Source organism: Callorhinchus milii, unplaced genomic scaffold (genome assembly GCF_018977255.1).
Source record: "Callorhinchus milii isolate IMCB2004 unplaced genomic scaffold, IMCB_Cmil_1.0 Scaffold12, whole genome shotgun sequence".
Taxonomy (NCBI): Eukaryota; Metazoa; Chordata; class Chondrichthyes; order Chimaeriformes; family Callorhinchidae; genus Callorhinchus; species Callorhinchus milii.
The window spans coordinates 19,277,062-19,292,627 of record NW_024704753.1 but is presented as its reverse complement, the minus strand read 5'-3'; the positions used below and the strand labels follow the sequence as shown (position 1 = coordinate 19,292,627).

Genomic DNA, 15,566 nt, shown 5'->3' with positions numbered 1-15,566 from the left:
GCAAAGTGTTGTGACTGTATATTTTTTTGGGCCAAACGTGGCAGCCAATTGCACACGTGTCATGTACTGGCGTAAACGTTGGTAACATTTAAAAATTCAGAGTAATTGCATGCGACACCACGACACTGCATCTTTGGCAATTGTTATCTGCATAAGAACGACAATGAAAGCTATTGATCAACTGTCCCTTTCCTTCAACTCATCTGCATAATCCGGCCTGTACAAGTTCTGTTTAGTATCAATCCATTGACGTGTGGATCTGTCCACCATCATTTGAGAAATGTGTTCACAAGCAGATGATTAGCTCTAGCCTCGAAAGGGCTTGGGTTTCTATATGTGTCAGTCAGGGAATAAGAACTTGGATTTCCAGTCAAGACTGTTCATCTTCTTAGTTTCGCCCACAACATATAGTCACTACACTTTATAGTATATCCTGCGAAGCGCTTTGAGACGTGTCAAAGGCGTGATAAGGCACTGTATCAAATGCAAGGATTGTGATTATTATTATGACTATTTCCTGTTACAATCCTGAATATAACATTTTCATTTAATAGGCTTTTTTGTGTGCTGGAACACCACAGCTAGCTCTCACGTGCTTCCAATCGCAGCTGCAAAACATCATACCTAACCTAGGTGTCAGTATTGTTGCGCGGAACAGAACAAATTCATCTCTGATTATGTTATTACAAACAAATCTTCCATTGCTCCCTCAACTGATTACAGCGATTAAGCAGATGAATGCAGTCCATTTGCATCACATTCCTCACATCAGGTTTGGCCTGGCAAGCAGTCCTTTGCATCCTTTCAATCCTCAATAAATCATGTATGGCGCATGTCATTTGTGCTGTAATATGGTAACTTCAAACCCCAGTCATCTCATTCTCAGATGTCTTATTATATTACATTTAATGCACTTCTTATTATCTCACAGCACAGCCTGCTTGGTGTCCGTTTCCCATAATAAACACCCCAAGATTAAAGTTTAGACAGAGAAGTGCATTTTCCATTTTCTGTGGCAGGTCTCAGACAAAAAAAACATTTGGGGGCAGGAAGAGGGTAATAGGGTATCGTGTGGCACTGTTACGGGATGTGCAAGATGTCTCCTGAGAGAGAGAGAGAGAGAGAAAAAAGTAGACACAGTGCGATGCAGCTGATGGATGGAATTGGCTGCAGTGGGAATGGTACACCAGTGGCCAGCAAACAGAGCATCAGGGGAATGAGCAGTGGTTGCGTGGAGCGCAGTGTCAGCTAGAGTCAAAGCAGCTTCACAGACGGGACTGAACTGGAGGTTAAGGAATTGCATCATAAAATACCCCAGTCCATTCTCATCAACATCAGCTCGGTCTCTCTCACACACACACACACACACACACACACAGTCACATCACTGCAGGATTTTGTTGCCGAATCCCCTTCTCGTTATCGTCCATTTTAGATTATTATTATTATCATTAATTCCTAGCGAATTAGGCGCGACCAAAGAGCAGGTTGAACCCGATCCGGGCACAGTCTTGGGCTGTGCAATCTGTAGCCATTTTGACAAAATTAGAATTTCACGCGAGAGTAAAGCTACAATTTGTCAGTACAAAGATAATTGAATCGGCAGTGTTCACAACAAATGTAACGTCTGTTTGCAATTATCTGATAAATCTAGCTGGCATATGCGCTTTTTTTATTCTTCACCTGCTTTGATAGACATACATATAATAATAACTGATATAACATCTTATCACATCTTCGAGAAGTTTAAAAGCACTTTACAGAATATAGTGTAAAGTGAATTGACTGTATATTTTGTGGGCGGAACGCGGCAGCCAATTGCGCACAACAGCGTCCCCACAAACATCCGTGGGTTGAGTCACCAAATTTTTTTTTCCTGAGTGATTATTACCTCCGGAACAGCAATCCGCTAATCGACTAACAACTGGGTTCCTACTTGCTATTAGGTAACCAGGTGCGTGGAGTAAGGAAACTTGCCCATTGTTTCGCCCTGCCCCGGGAATCGAACCCGGGTCCTCTCGCTTGCAAGGCGAGTGCCACTGAGCTACAGGACTGTACAATATCGCTTGTTTACTCCCTCTTGTACGGCAGCTGGAAGATGTCACGTGCAGCTGAATAGTTAAATGACCCAAAAGTAAACGCTCTGCAAAAGCGACATGTTCAATTCAAATCCCCTCTTATTTCTACTAACAACTCGCGCACTCGTGGAGAAGAAGAAAAGGACGTTGTAAAGTAGTGAAACAATCAAGGCATTCACATGGAACACCCACAACAAACACCGATTAGTTCCACACATTACCTGAGAATTAACATGAAAATCTGTTACTCTTATTGACGACTCAATGTTTGTAATTGACACTGACTTCATTTTGTATTCAGGAAGAATGCGGGCGATTTTTAAAAATATATATATTTTGGGTGCTGGGGGGGGAGGGGGGGAGTGTCAGCCGGGTGTCTGACACACACGGAAACCCATCACCGTTACTTATGAGACTCCAAACCTACCTGAGAATTGGGACATCATCCCATCTACAAGTGGAAACCCCAGGGATAGATCATTGGAATGGAATGCTCTCTCTCTCTGGAGGGAGGCATCGTGTTTACCTAATTCCAGAGAGTATTGGGCGCATGTTGGCAAGAGCCAAGGTTTGGGGGAGGAGCCCAGAGGGTGTATTGGGGGAGTGGGTAAATGATGAGTTCTGGAATGTATTGACTTGATCTTTGGTAAACTTACTAACGTTCACAGCAGTTTCCCCAATATAAACTCATTGTAAGATCTACTGACCAGTGGGCAATAAGGTGCAATATCGAGAGCTTTGCCCACACCGAAGAATCACACCCTCAGAGCTGCTTCAAACCAAGTGGAAGGACGACATCTCTGACAATGAAACATTTCCCCCATCGCTGCACTGGAATGTCAGTTTGAGTTCCAAGTCCCAATGTGGTGCTTGAACCAATAACTATCTGACTCGGAGGCGAGAATGCTACCAACTGAGCCAGGCTGAGTGCCTATAATATGCTGAAGTATTATAATAATCTCAATACAATTTTAATACTAAATATGTCAAGACAATAATAGGTTATGCACAAACCTATCGGTAAGATTGTTCATTGAATCACTTGTCCCACTGTTTAAATATTCAGTTAACAATGTAAACCTGTATATATATATTATGCCATTTCACAGTTACTATTTTCACTAACTCCCATGTAGAGCTTAATTAATAATAAATAATAATAATCCTTGCATTTGATATCGTCCCTTATCAGGTCTTCCTGACGTCTCAAAGTGTTTCACAGAATATATTGTAAAGTGATTTGACTGTATATTATGTGGGTGAAATTCATATTTCTCATTTTTGCCAGGATTTTACACGGGCTGTGAGCACAAACTCATGTGGTAGATAAACATTGGGGTGGGGGGGGAGAGAGAGAGAGAGAGAGAATACAGCCAAAGCTAATAAAAAGGATTAAAAACAAACAATGTTTTTGATTTAACAATAAGCCATTCGATGGCCAAAAATCTCATGGTCAAGCTGTGAACTGCTTCCAACCTCAATTACCTTTCCTTTAATATATCATTCACTGCAAAGGAAAAGCAGAATTAATTTTGAAAGCCACCTCACCATAAGGGGCTGGGATTGAGGGGAATCAAGTGTAATACCTGACTCCATTGCCCAGGTTTGGCTGCTGGAACTGTTAGCTGGCGATGGGTCCCACACAGACAGGTTCATTTAGATTTAAATACTGAAAACCATCCAGTGTTTATCTGGGATGATTTTGCCAAGTATTTAAGCACAGGCCTTCACTAGTAAAGCTGACAGTCTCTTTCAAGCTGTGAAATCTGGGTGACAGCTGTAGAAATCCTGTAAATCTGCTGCTACTGGACAAAGCACGGTTTGTAATATATATATATATACACACACACATAAATATACACATATATATACACACACACACATATATATATATATATATAAATAAAACAAATAAGCAAACCCACAGGGTCATATTCCCTGTGTCTGTCCCACAGTAAGATGATAAGCTAAGATGATGGTGGGTAGAGCTGCAGTTTATATAAGGCAGTGCCCATTTTGTTGAAGGAACTATATTTGTACCACAGTTAGTGCCACGTTTATAAATTAAACCAGGAATGGGGGGGGGGGGGGGGGGGCAATGGGGGGGAATTAATGCGATATTTTGCATCCGGACCCATTAGATAATTCAGTTGTGTCGCGCAGTCCTGAACTGGTGCAGATCCTGTTACCTAAGGACAGATTCAGGGGGAAAAAAAACTAAATTATTGAATATTGCCCACAATGTGCACACACAGTCCATCCACTTTACACTGTGTCCTGAGACGAGGGTTGAGATGTCTCAACGATGTGATACAAAGATTATCATTATCATCATCATCATCATTATTATCATTATTATTATTATTATTATTATTATGTACCGTCTAATCAGCAAATAAAGACTGCATTGCCAAAACATGTTCGTGCTAACCAACACCTTGTCATTACCTCTCCAAATATTGTACGGTTTTTCTTCCATCGGGTCACAGGTATAAAGAATGGATTAGTTACTTAAAACTGAGCCTCGATTACTGGTTCTATTCTCCTCTCAAATTACCCCTTTTTTGGGTGTTTTTTTTAATTAAAAAAATCACAGTGGAGTCCCAGTATCAGAGGTCCTTCTGGCGCTGGTGTTTCTCGGTGGTTTTAAATGGTTTTTGAAGCCTAAAAGGGAACAAACGGTGAAGGACTGACATTAGGGGAAGGGATTGAGGTTTCAGTGATCCGCAAAGAGAGAATAAACACAACAACTTCGGAAGGAAAACCGTACACTCTTTGGAGAGTTAAGGACGAGGTGTTAGTTAAGTACTTGAATGCCTTAGCAACGCGGGGCTTTATTTGCTGATTAAACGGTACATAATAATAATAATAATAATCTTTGTATCACATCGTTGAGACATCTCAACCCACTTCGCAGGACACAGTGCGTAAATAATAATAATAACAATAATAATAATAATAATACCCCCCCCTCCCCCTCCCCCTCACTGAGCATCTTCAGGGCTCTGTTTAAAGAGCGGCCGCAGAAACCTCACTCTCCCCCCGACCTGAGCCACGGTTCCCAGTCACTGTGTCCCGGGGTTTTGGGGCCAAAGACTTCCCGCAAAACCGCATCTCCGGCGCCGCGCACAACAAGTCATTTATTTATCAAAACTCTGCATCAAAATCACACACCATCATCATCATCATCATCATCATCGTCATGTCAGGGACCACACCGCGAGCTCAGACACTTACATATATATATATATATATTAAAACAATCCGCAGCTCAAAAGCTTTTAAACTTTTCTTTCAGCTTTTTCACCCGCAAAATACACAGTCACTACACCCGACGGTATGTATGTACTGTGAAGCGTTTTGAGACGTCTCGACGACACGATAAGGCGCTCTAATCAAATGCAAGGATTATTATAATATTATTATAATTATTATTATAATAAAGCAGCTACTTAAAAGCACGACTCCTTTGTTACTTGTCAGTAATATAAGAATTATTTATTTGATTGTGTATATATATATATATATATGAGAAGTTGCACTTTTGACAGAGGTTTTAAATCAGATTCTTCATTACAATAGTAATGTAACGGTCTGTGCAGAGGGTCGTCTGGGGCTCCGGTCATCAGGTACTGTACCTGAACACACAGAGCACTCGCTCATTCCTCTAACACCCCCCGGGGTGGGGGGGGGGGGGGGTAGGGGGGGTGGGGGGTGTGGGGGGGGGGTGGGGGGGGGGGTGGGGGGGGGGGGGGGGGGGCTGACAATCAGCCAGGGACCAGCCCCAGGCGTTACTGCTCCACAGTCACAATTCTTGGCTTAAAAATATCCAACGGAGAGTTCACATGGAGCCAAGTCAGGAACCAAAGCCCCTCTCCCCAAAGCCTCTGACAGTCAATTCAACCCACACCAAGTCACCATTACAATCCGGGGGGGGGGGACAGCAACCCCCCCCCACACACACACACACACACACAGAGACACACACACACACAGAGACACACACACACACTGAGACACACAGAGACACACAGAGACACACAGAGACACACAGAGACACACACACACAGAGACACACACACACAGAGACACACACACACAGAGACACACACACAGACACGACACACACACAGAGACACACACACAGACAGACACTCACTGCCCACAGACAGTCCATTAAGTAGATGTCGGTCACAGCACTGAGACAAACCGATGAACTGCCCATCACTGTGAGCTCCGCACAGCCCCACAGCCACTGACCACCATCCGCCCACACAGTGATATCAAACTTTACCATTACCTTCTGCAGGAACTGCGAACCCGAATATTTGGCCGAAATGGATTTGATTTCTCCGCCAAAGGCTGAAGCCCACAGTTTGACCCTAAAAAAAAAACGTTTTAAAAACATGAAAGGTATTTTAGAGTATTCAGTAACAATAATAACAGTAATAATACTATGGGAATGAATCCCTCGCCTGGAGCTGACAGTCACAGGGAGCCATCCGGTCTCTTCCATCCACCAGTCACTTCTTTTATTGTTTGACAAAGATGATGATAAGTTGGGTTTTTAAAAAAAAATTATTGACGATAAACCGAGTGTGTGTTTGAGATCTCACTGTTTACTCTCTCTCTCTCTCTGTCAAAACTTGTCGGAATTTCTCCGCGAGAAACCCCCCAATCGGGAGGTTTTGGGGGCTGTTCTGCAGTAACAAACACTTGGACTGTCAGTGATGCGGAGAGATTCTGCAGTGTTTGAAAACTAACACCAATTCATTAACAAATTCCTGTACTTCCTTTTCTCTCTCTGGACGCACAACACACACACACACACACACACACAACTACACACACACACACACACACAACTACACACACACACACACACACACACACACAACTCACACACACACACACACACACACACACACACACAACTCACACACACACACACACAACTACACACACACAACTCACACACACACACAACTCACACACACACACACAACTCACACACACACACACAACTACACACACACAACTACACACAACTACACACAACTACACACAACTACACACACACACACAACTACACACACCTACACACAACTACACACACACACACACAACTACACACACACACAACTACACACACACACAACTACACACACACACAATACAACGCAGACAACACACACAAATACACACACAATCCATCCTGAAGGTAAAGGCATTTTAGCGTCTTCCACAATATAAAAAAAAACTGATCATTTACAGTCGAAGCGCTTAGAGGCGACTTGGGGAGGGGGTGGGGAGGGGGGAGGTGGGGAGGGGGGAGGTGGGGAGGGGGGAGGTGGGGAGGGGGGAGGTGGGGAGGGGGTGGGGAGGGAGAGAGGTGATTAAGATCAGGCGTCGCATCAAATTATCATCAAGTTCCAGAAATACAAGACACAGAAACTGAGGGAGAAACAACAACAACAACGACGACGACGACATGAAGCAGAAAGAGGGAGAATTCCGCACTTACACGTTGAGAGGGATTTGCTGCTGGGAATCTCCCACCTGCACCAGGGAGACGCTCACCACCGCCCACAGCACCGCACACCACCAGCTCCCGACAGCGGCCAAAGGGTGCAGGTCCCCCCCCAGCATCCTGGCCAGACCCCCCGGGACCAGACCCCCCGGGACCAGACCCCCCGGGACCAGACCCCCCGGGACCACCCCTGGGAACCCCGGGCACCGGTCAACGGGATCTCACCCCAAACATTCCCGGGACGTCCTGGGTGGGTGGGTGGGTGGGTGGGGAGGGGGGGGATAAGAGAGAGAGGGGGGAGAGAGCAACTGGCCAAAAAAATAATAATAATAAAAGCTCCAGTTCAAAATCTTCCCGGTGTCCTTGTGTCCTGGAGGGATGGGGATGGCTGCGGTTCACTGGTCGGGATGTGGGCAGTTTGTGGTCCTGTGTTTAATACCATCGTCCAGTCAGTGACCTCCGACTGCTCTGTGCGTCCGGAGCTTCAGGGCCGACCCGAGAGATGCTCTCCTCTCCCTCTCCCTCTCATTGATTAGGACACAGTGGCGGCTATCAGCAGAGCAGCTGGTAATCAGCTGGTAATCAGCTGGTAATCAATCAGCTCTCAGCAGCTCTCAGCAGCTCAGGCTCTCACAGTCCAACTGCTCACTTCACGGGATGTGGGGAGAGAAGCCACACCAGGCAATGCCTCTGTATCCGTCTGGTCACCTCGGAGCATTCATCCCTCTCCCCCCCCCCCCCCCCAGACACACCCCCACCCACACACACACCCCCACCCCCCCAGGCAGGGCAGCCACACACAGAGAGTCCTGGCGTAAAACTCCCCCAGAGCAGGTAACAGGGGATGGGGAGGGGGGGAGGGGGGGGTTGGAGCTCAAAGCGACTCACAAACCTTTTACACTTGAGATGATGATCAGACACTGGACACAGAGAGAGAGGGAGAGAGAGGGAGAGAGAGAGAGAGGACATCCCAATTCATTTAGTTGCGTCGTTGCTCATCATCATTCTCTCTCTCTCTCTTATTCAGCCGACGGTGGGGAGGGGGGAGGGGGGGAGAGATAGAGGAGAAGGGGAGACTTCAAGTGGATTTCAGAAACTCTTAAACACACAGACAGACTCTCTCTCTCTCTCTCAGTCTCTGGGATTTATACCGCACAAGAAAACCAAAAGGATTCACAGTGACACCACGAGAAGAGCATCTTGAACAACGCCAAACCATCTCTCACACTCACACAGCATCCACTGTGCGGTATAATAAGCCATCACAGCTTCAGCTCACTCCTAACTCACCAGTTCCCCCTTTCTCTTCTGTGTTCCCCCCCCCGCAAACACCCCATACACCCCCCCCCCACACACACACACACACACAAGGAGTCGGGGCTTAAAAGGTTTGTGAATGAAAGGAAATGCCACACAAGTCAATCAATGCGGGGAAGGCTAAGTGACTGACTGGTTGAAGCCTGGTGAATAAATTATTAACGTGTCCATGTGTAGGAATCTCCCCCCACACCCACACCCCCTCCCCACACCCCCACAGTAAAGTATGCATCAGATCATAAACTAACAGAGCAGAGTCGCTGTCGCTGTGTGGTATGTGGGGCCACTCTCCCATGTGCTGCTCCTGCCTCACACTCGGTGTGTGTGGATGTGCACATGTCGCTGTTGGGATTATTTCCCCATCAATTGGATATTAAGAGGCTGTGAAATCCAGGGATTTGCTGAGGAAGCCATCCAGATCAGCTCTGCCTTCGCGACTGTAAATAGTCAATCAACAGGACCAGTTTTGTAAGGTCTGAGAAACTAATAGCCTTCAAAAGCGCCTCCATTAAGTGATCTAAGATGCCAGGGTGGATACTGTCTCCCCCCCATCTCACCCTCCTCTGGGGCCCTGGCATCGGGGATATTTCCATTGCCTTACACTTCTTTTCCACAAGGACATTCCCAGTGGGACATTCATACAGAAAAATCAGCACTGCCATCCTGTCCAAAGTGGTCTTGGAGGTTCTAGAGGACAGTCACTACACTTGATAATAGTTAACATAAACCTCTTTGCCACATCGTGACCCAATAAAACATGTACATACCTTCTTTCTCAAGAAGAGTTTAGAGCTCCCTCAAAGCCTGGCTCTCCCCAGCTGCCTATATGCTAATAGTTGTCTACACATCAATGAGGAGAGGTCGGAGATTACTGTTTTCATTGGAACAGCGAAGATAGAGAGGGCACCTGTCAGGTGTACATCATTATGAGGGGTTTTGACAAGATTGGGAGAGAAACTAGTTTTACTGGTTTGGGAGTCAATGACTTGAGTTCATGGATATATAGATAATAATAATATATTACTATTATTCTTATAGATATAGTCACAAGAAAAGTGAAAGGGGAGTGTAGGAGAATGTTTTTCTACACAGAGTTGGGTCGTGGAATGCCCTGCAAATTAAACCGGTGGAGACACAGTCTATTATGCATTTAACGAGGGTTACGAGAGCGGTTCACGAGGCTTAAAGGGGGATGGGGTGGGGCAGTGGGATTGCTAATGATAATAATATAATAATCCTTGCATTTGATACGGCGCCTTATCACATTTTTCACAACTTGCCCAACAATCCACCCTGCCCGGGAATCAAACCCAGGTCCTCTCGCAAGGACTTGCGAGGCGAGTGCTCCAACCACTGAGCTACAAGGACTCCGCGTTTATTGTATAAGCTCACACGTGAAGCATGGTCACTTGGATGAGAGGCTGCTGAAACCTAGTGTCATTTTCCATCCGTCCGGTAGCGTTGAATACGGTCCTGAAACCCAACCACAAAGACATAGGTTTGACTCCCTTATCTGCTGTTCGAGGTTTTTTTTAAAAAAATAAATTATTGTAAGACCTTCTCCCAGTAATACAGATTAAACATTACTAGGGGGAAAAAAAGATAACATTGAGAATACAGATTAGGTTTACCGTGTAACTTTGTAAAGACGTCACTAAGAGTACCCTTCAGAACAAATTCCACTCTAATCCGTCATTTATGTGGTCTTGGCTTAAAGGATACCGTATCTTTTTGCCTTTGTTTTGGGGGTTCACCAGCTGTCGACATCTGCGGAAACCCAACACCAATACTAAAGAGTGTTCAAACCAGACAGAGTCTCACACACAATAACAATAATAATCCTTGCATTTGATATCACGTCTTCGAGACGTCTCAAAGCGCTTCACAGGATACACTGTAAAGTGAATTGACTGTGGGTTTTGTGGGCGAAACACAGCAGCCAATTGCGCACAGCAGCGTCCCCACAAACAGCCGTGGATTGAGTGACCACATTGTTATTTTATTTTTGTTGTGTTCCTAGCCCAGGGCCATTGAGACCTCATCTGCTGCAAGTAACAGACTGTACAGGCCAGGGTTCAGATATGGGCATGTCTCTGGGACCTGCCCTGTGTGAGGGGCGCTATAATAAATGCAAGTTGTTGTTGTCTTAATCTGTATGGTTCAGTGTCACACTCACTCACTGAGCCATTCGGGAGCCTGTGTTCATTATCTCTGTGTGAAGTGTCAAAGACCACAGGACCTGCTTTAAATATTCAACATGAACGTGTTTTCCCCATGTAAAATATGTCACAATCTTTGCATTTGATTTTGCGCCTTATCACGTCATCTCAAAGCGTCTCAAAGCGCTTCACAGGATACATTGCAAAGTGAATTGACAGTGTATTCTGTGGGCAAAATGTTTCTGTTTTGTTATATCTCCATCCCACGATAGAGAGAAAAAACAGGATGAGAGCTGTTTCAGTGGAGGGTGTACATTAGACCTTCCTGTTTATATTTAGGCACTTGGTATGCAGGTCAAGCAGATCGCTGGAGCTCTGAGTGGGTCAGACTGCTAATTCTGCCACCCACACGTTCAGGATCGGTAAGATAGCCACATGACTCGTGGCTTCCTTCCTTCATTACAATCAATAGTACATGAAAGGTGACTTTACAATACTGCTGTATGGTATCTAGCCGTGTTCACGTGAAGCATTCTCTGCCTGGTGTAGGACATGATATCACAGTATTTTTTTCACCATACTTCTCATTAATCGATAGTCTCTCAGTTAGTTGGAGCTGACACTTGTGGATCTGCGTTTTAGTTGAATTTGGAGCTTTCCTTGAAATCATATCGCTCACAAATTACAGTCACTTCACTTCACATTATAAAATAATAATAATAATCCTTGTGTTTTGACACAGCGCCTTATCACGTCTTCGAGGCATCTCAAAGCACTTCACAGCATTTGCTGTAAAGTGAACTTACTGTATATTTTGTGGACGAAACACAGAGCAGACAATTGCACACAGCAGCGTCCCCACAAACAGTCGTGGATTCAAGTATATCCTGTGAAGACGTGATCAGGCGCTATATCAAATTCAAGAATTATTATTATTGTTATTACTTGAATCAGTAGACATCAAGTTTCTGATTTTCCAGATTTTTTCTCTTTTTGACAATTTCATCTCATGGGTGTTTTAGGAATTTGTACCCACTGAAAGCTTTGCACAAAACTTCAAACTCCACATACAGTGGATGAGCATAGAGTTTTATTTGGCCTGCAGCTTAAAAAAAAACTCCAAGTTAGTGTATTCACTTATTATTATTATATTATTACTAATATTAATACTGCGTGTGGGAGTGCGGTTGAGCTGGGAGCGAGGATGGGTGGGTGAATGCAGTATTCAACATTGACCAGCTGGGTGCAAACATTTAAAATGTAAAACATTGCAGTTTGGATGATGAGCAAGCCAGCAATATGCTCTCCTCGAGTGCACACTTTCTGCATTAATCAGCTACCACTTCAAACACAATACAATACCTCTAACTTTGAGGCACATCACTAATGTTATGGCTTTCAAAATATGTACACATTGCAATTCTGAAACCACAGGTAGCCAGGTTACAGGATTACCTTCAATTGATACGCCCTCTCAATTTTTACTATTATCTTCCCTCAGCCATTGCTGCATCTACCGAGAGGGCTATGTTTTTTTTTAATAGAAATTAACACCTCTGGAAAAATGTTACGTAAGGTTAATATTTGCATAATAACACGCACACTCCAGTATGTTTTTTTAGTGCCCTTTCGGTTTTCAATCACCCATTTCACATTTCAAAAGCGTTACATCTGAAAATGTGTAGGAGAAATTAATGTGTTTGCCTGCAATTTCACAGTACGATTATTGTAGCAGCATTATTGCTCGATTATGTAAGTTATCGGGTGGAATCCTTCTAAATGTAACCAAGGAGCCAAGTGCGATTAGCGGCATGATGTGCGTTGGTACAGGAAAAAAAGTTAAAGAGACAATGGCCAGGGCAGGATATCAGTGCGGCATCATAATATTAATAATAATGACAACATTAGTAATGATTATATTATTATTAATAGTAATGATAATGATAATAATAATAATGATAATAATATTAGTCATCATAATAATCATTGCAGCAGATACAGCGCCTTATCACATCCTCGAGACGTCTCAAAGCACTTCACAGAATATACTGTAAAGTGAATTGATTGTATATTTTGTGGGCATCACCAAGAATAGTACAGGTTTTAGCTGGTTCAACTCCAGCAGTTACCTACAACACACACTCTGGGCTCCCTCCCACCCCCCTTAAGCCTTAGTTCTCGCCAACCTGTGCCTAATACTTTCTGGAATTAGGTAATCAGGATGTGTCCTTCCAGGGAGAGAGAGAGAGAGAGCGCATTCCATTCCAACAATCTCTCTCTGGGATTTCCATGTGTCGGTGGGGATGGAGGGAAATCTCAGCTTGGTTTGGAGACTCTTAAGAAACGGTGGGGGTTTCTGCGTGTGCCAGACACCCGTCTGGGCAAAAAAAAGTACAAGACCATATAAAAGACACTAAGTGCATCTAGAGCAATGGTGTTTTCTCCTTTCTTTGAGGGACCTAATGCAATTTACCATAATTATGGCCTCATTGCTGTTTTTACAGCCGTGCAGACAAAGGGTTTGAACTTGTCAACATCTGACTGTAACATCAAAAAGATTTCCTTTTATTTTCTGAAGAATCCAAATGTTCCGCCTTCAGAGCAGTAGAGTGCACAGTGGATATAATTAACTAGAAATAATTACAATACACTTGAAAAATAACCACTTTGCCTTAAAAAAAAAGAAATTCCTTTCAATTGTGCCTTTTCCTCTCCCATCCAATTCAGATGGAATCCTTTTTAAAGGTGAAATAAAATCTTTGGGTGATGTCTTACCGCCTGAAGACCTTCCTTCTCGACCATGTTTAAGGTCACCTGCCCCCTCCCCCCAGCTCAGCCTTTGAGCTGTCGAGCGCTCTGGGATGCTGCTCTGCATGAGGGACGCTGTGTAAATTCAAGTTGTTGTTGTTGTTGTTGTTGTTGACGATCAAATGGAAATTTTTTCAAATAGAAATCTATGGTTTGCCATTTATCTTCCTATCGGTGTGATACTTTACAGCAAATTCTCTGCGGGAGGAAGACTGCTCAAGAATCATTTGACAGGTGAAATAAAGGCAAAACTAACAGCAAAGATCTAAAGTTGGGTATTTTTATTACTTAGGGAATATATCATCAGAAAGTCCGGGACATTAGTCAAGGAGTCAATGGTGATACCAATAGTTATTCTTGTTTCAGCGAATGGCCTTTTATTTGATTGATTATTGACATTGAGTGATGAGCAAATGAGTTATTGGACTCCAGTTTCTCACAGTACCCGTTTCCTTTTATATTCTCTTCTATTCCTTTTTTTTATTCTCGCCAGTTTTCTTCTCTCTCCTCAAGTCATTTGTTGCCATCTCCCTTCTGACTGGGTACGTTTCCGCAGGTGCTCTGCATCCTACATTACCTCTTTCGAGTGGCCATTATTCCTGGGGGAGTCTTCCCAGTGAATGTCAGTCAAGGCTATTTGACCTGCGATCACATTCAAGCTGATCGTGTCCTTCAATGTTTAGAAAAGAAAACACAAGGAAGCACTGGTTTAATGATCGGGGTGGGAAATCCCATTGAATTTTCCCCTCCTAACACAGGGAAACCACAGGGTCAATGCGTCTCGCCCGCAAAATATACAGTCACTGCACTTTACAGTATTATCCTATGAAGTGCTTTGAGACGTCTCAAAGACACGATGAGGTTATATCAAATGCAAGGATTGTTATTATTATTGAATTGATGTGTATCGACTGCCGCCCTGCCTTGCTAACTCAACACACACCAGGCATTGAACTGTGAACGATCTACATGAATGACTGAATAAACTTCCTACGCCATCAGTGGAGCACTCTGTTCCATCTACTTTACTTTACTTTACTTTGGAACGCCATCCCCTTCGCCTCCCTCCCTCATTTTCAAACAGCGTTGCTAATTGCAAGACCTCAGTACAGAGATTCCAGAGGGGGAAATGACGGTGTATAATTGCAAAGGTAGAATTTTGTTCCGCAGATGGTTTTAGATCAGCATTTTCCTTCCAGCGACTTGGCAGCGTTGAAGGCAACTTGACAAGGGTTATGTCTTCAGAAGTGGCACACACAGGATTAAAATGTTTATTGAAATTGTTTTGTTGCTGCAGGCATTCACTCAACAATCACGTCCGTGCTGTATAAATCGAAACACAAGGAATGGCACCTTGGTGATTATGGACAATGCCTCAGAGCACTGAATGTCGCCCAGAATAAATGGAATGGTCCTGTTTTCGAGCAGGTCCAATAGAAGATTGTATTGATCAGGCCATCCGCCAAAACCTGAAGAACGCGTATTCTGTGCAGCGAGGCTTTTCAGCTCATTCTCCACCCAGTTATAAGGACTGAAATTCCTTTAAGTGCTATAACCCCCATTTTTCATAGTTTTTGAGGGATAACAATAATCCTTACATTTGATACAGCGGATTATCACGTCGTTGAGACATCTTTAAAGTGTGTTTTGTGGGCAGAACACAACAGCCAATTG

General features: G+C 44.0%; 1 protein-coding gene across 2 annotated transcripts in view; it reads right to left on the bottom strand.

Annotated features, from left to right (window-relative positions):
- Positions 1 to 7,758, bottom strand: part of cacna2d3a (calcium channel, voltage-dependent, alpha 2/delta subunit 3a) — a 167,803-nt gene extending 160,045 nt beyond the window's left edge. For both annotated transcript variants that reach the window (XM_042339495.1, XM_042339497.1), the window contains exons 1-2: positions 7,603 to 7,758; positions 6,379 to 6,460 (exon numbers count right to left, since the gene is read on the bottom strand). In XM_042339495.1, coding sequence (XP_042195429.1) covers positions 6,379 to 6,460; positions 7,603 to 7,727 — 207 coding nt within the window. In that variant the 5' untranslated portion in view covers positions 7,728 to 7,758. The remainder of the gene's footprint in view (positions 1 to 6,378; positions 6,461 to 7,602) is intronic.
- Between the last annotated feature and the right edge of the window lie 7,808 nt (positions 7,759 to 15,566).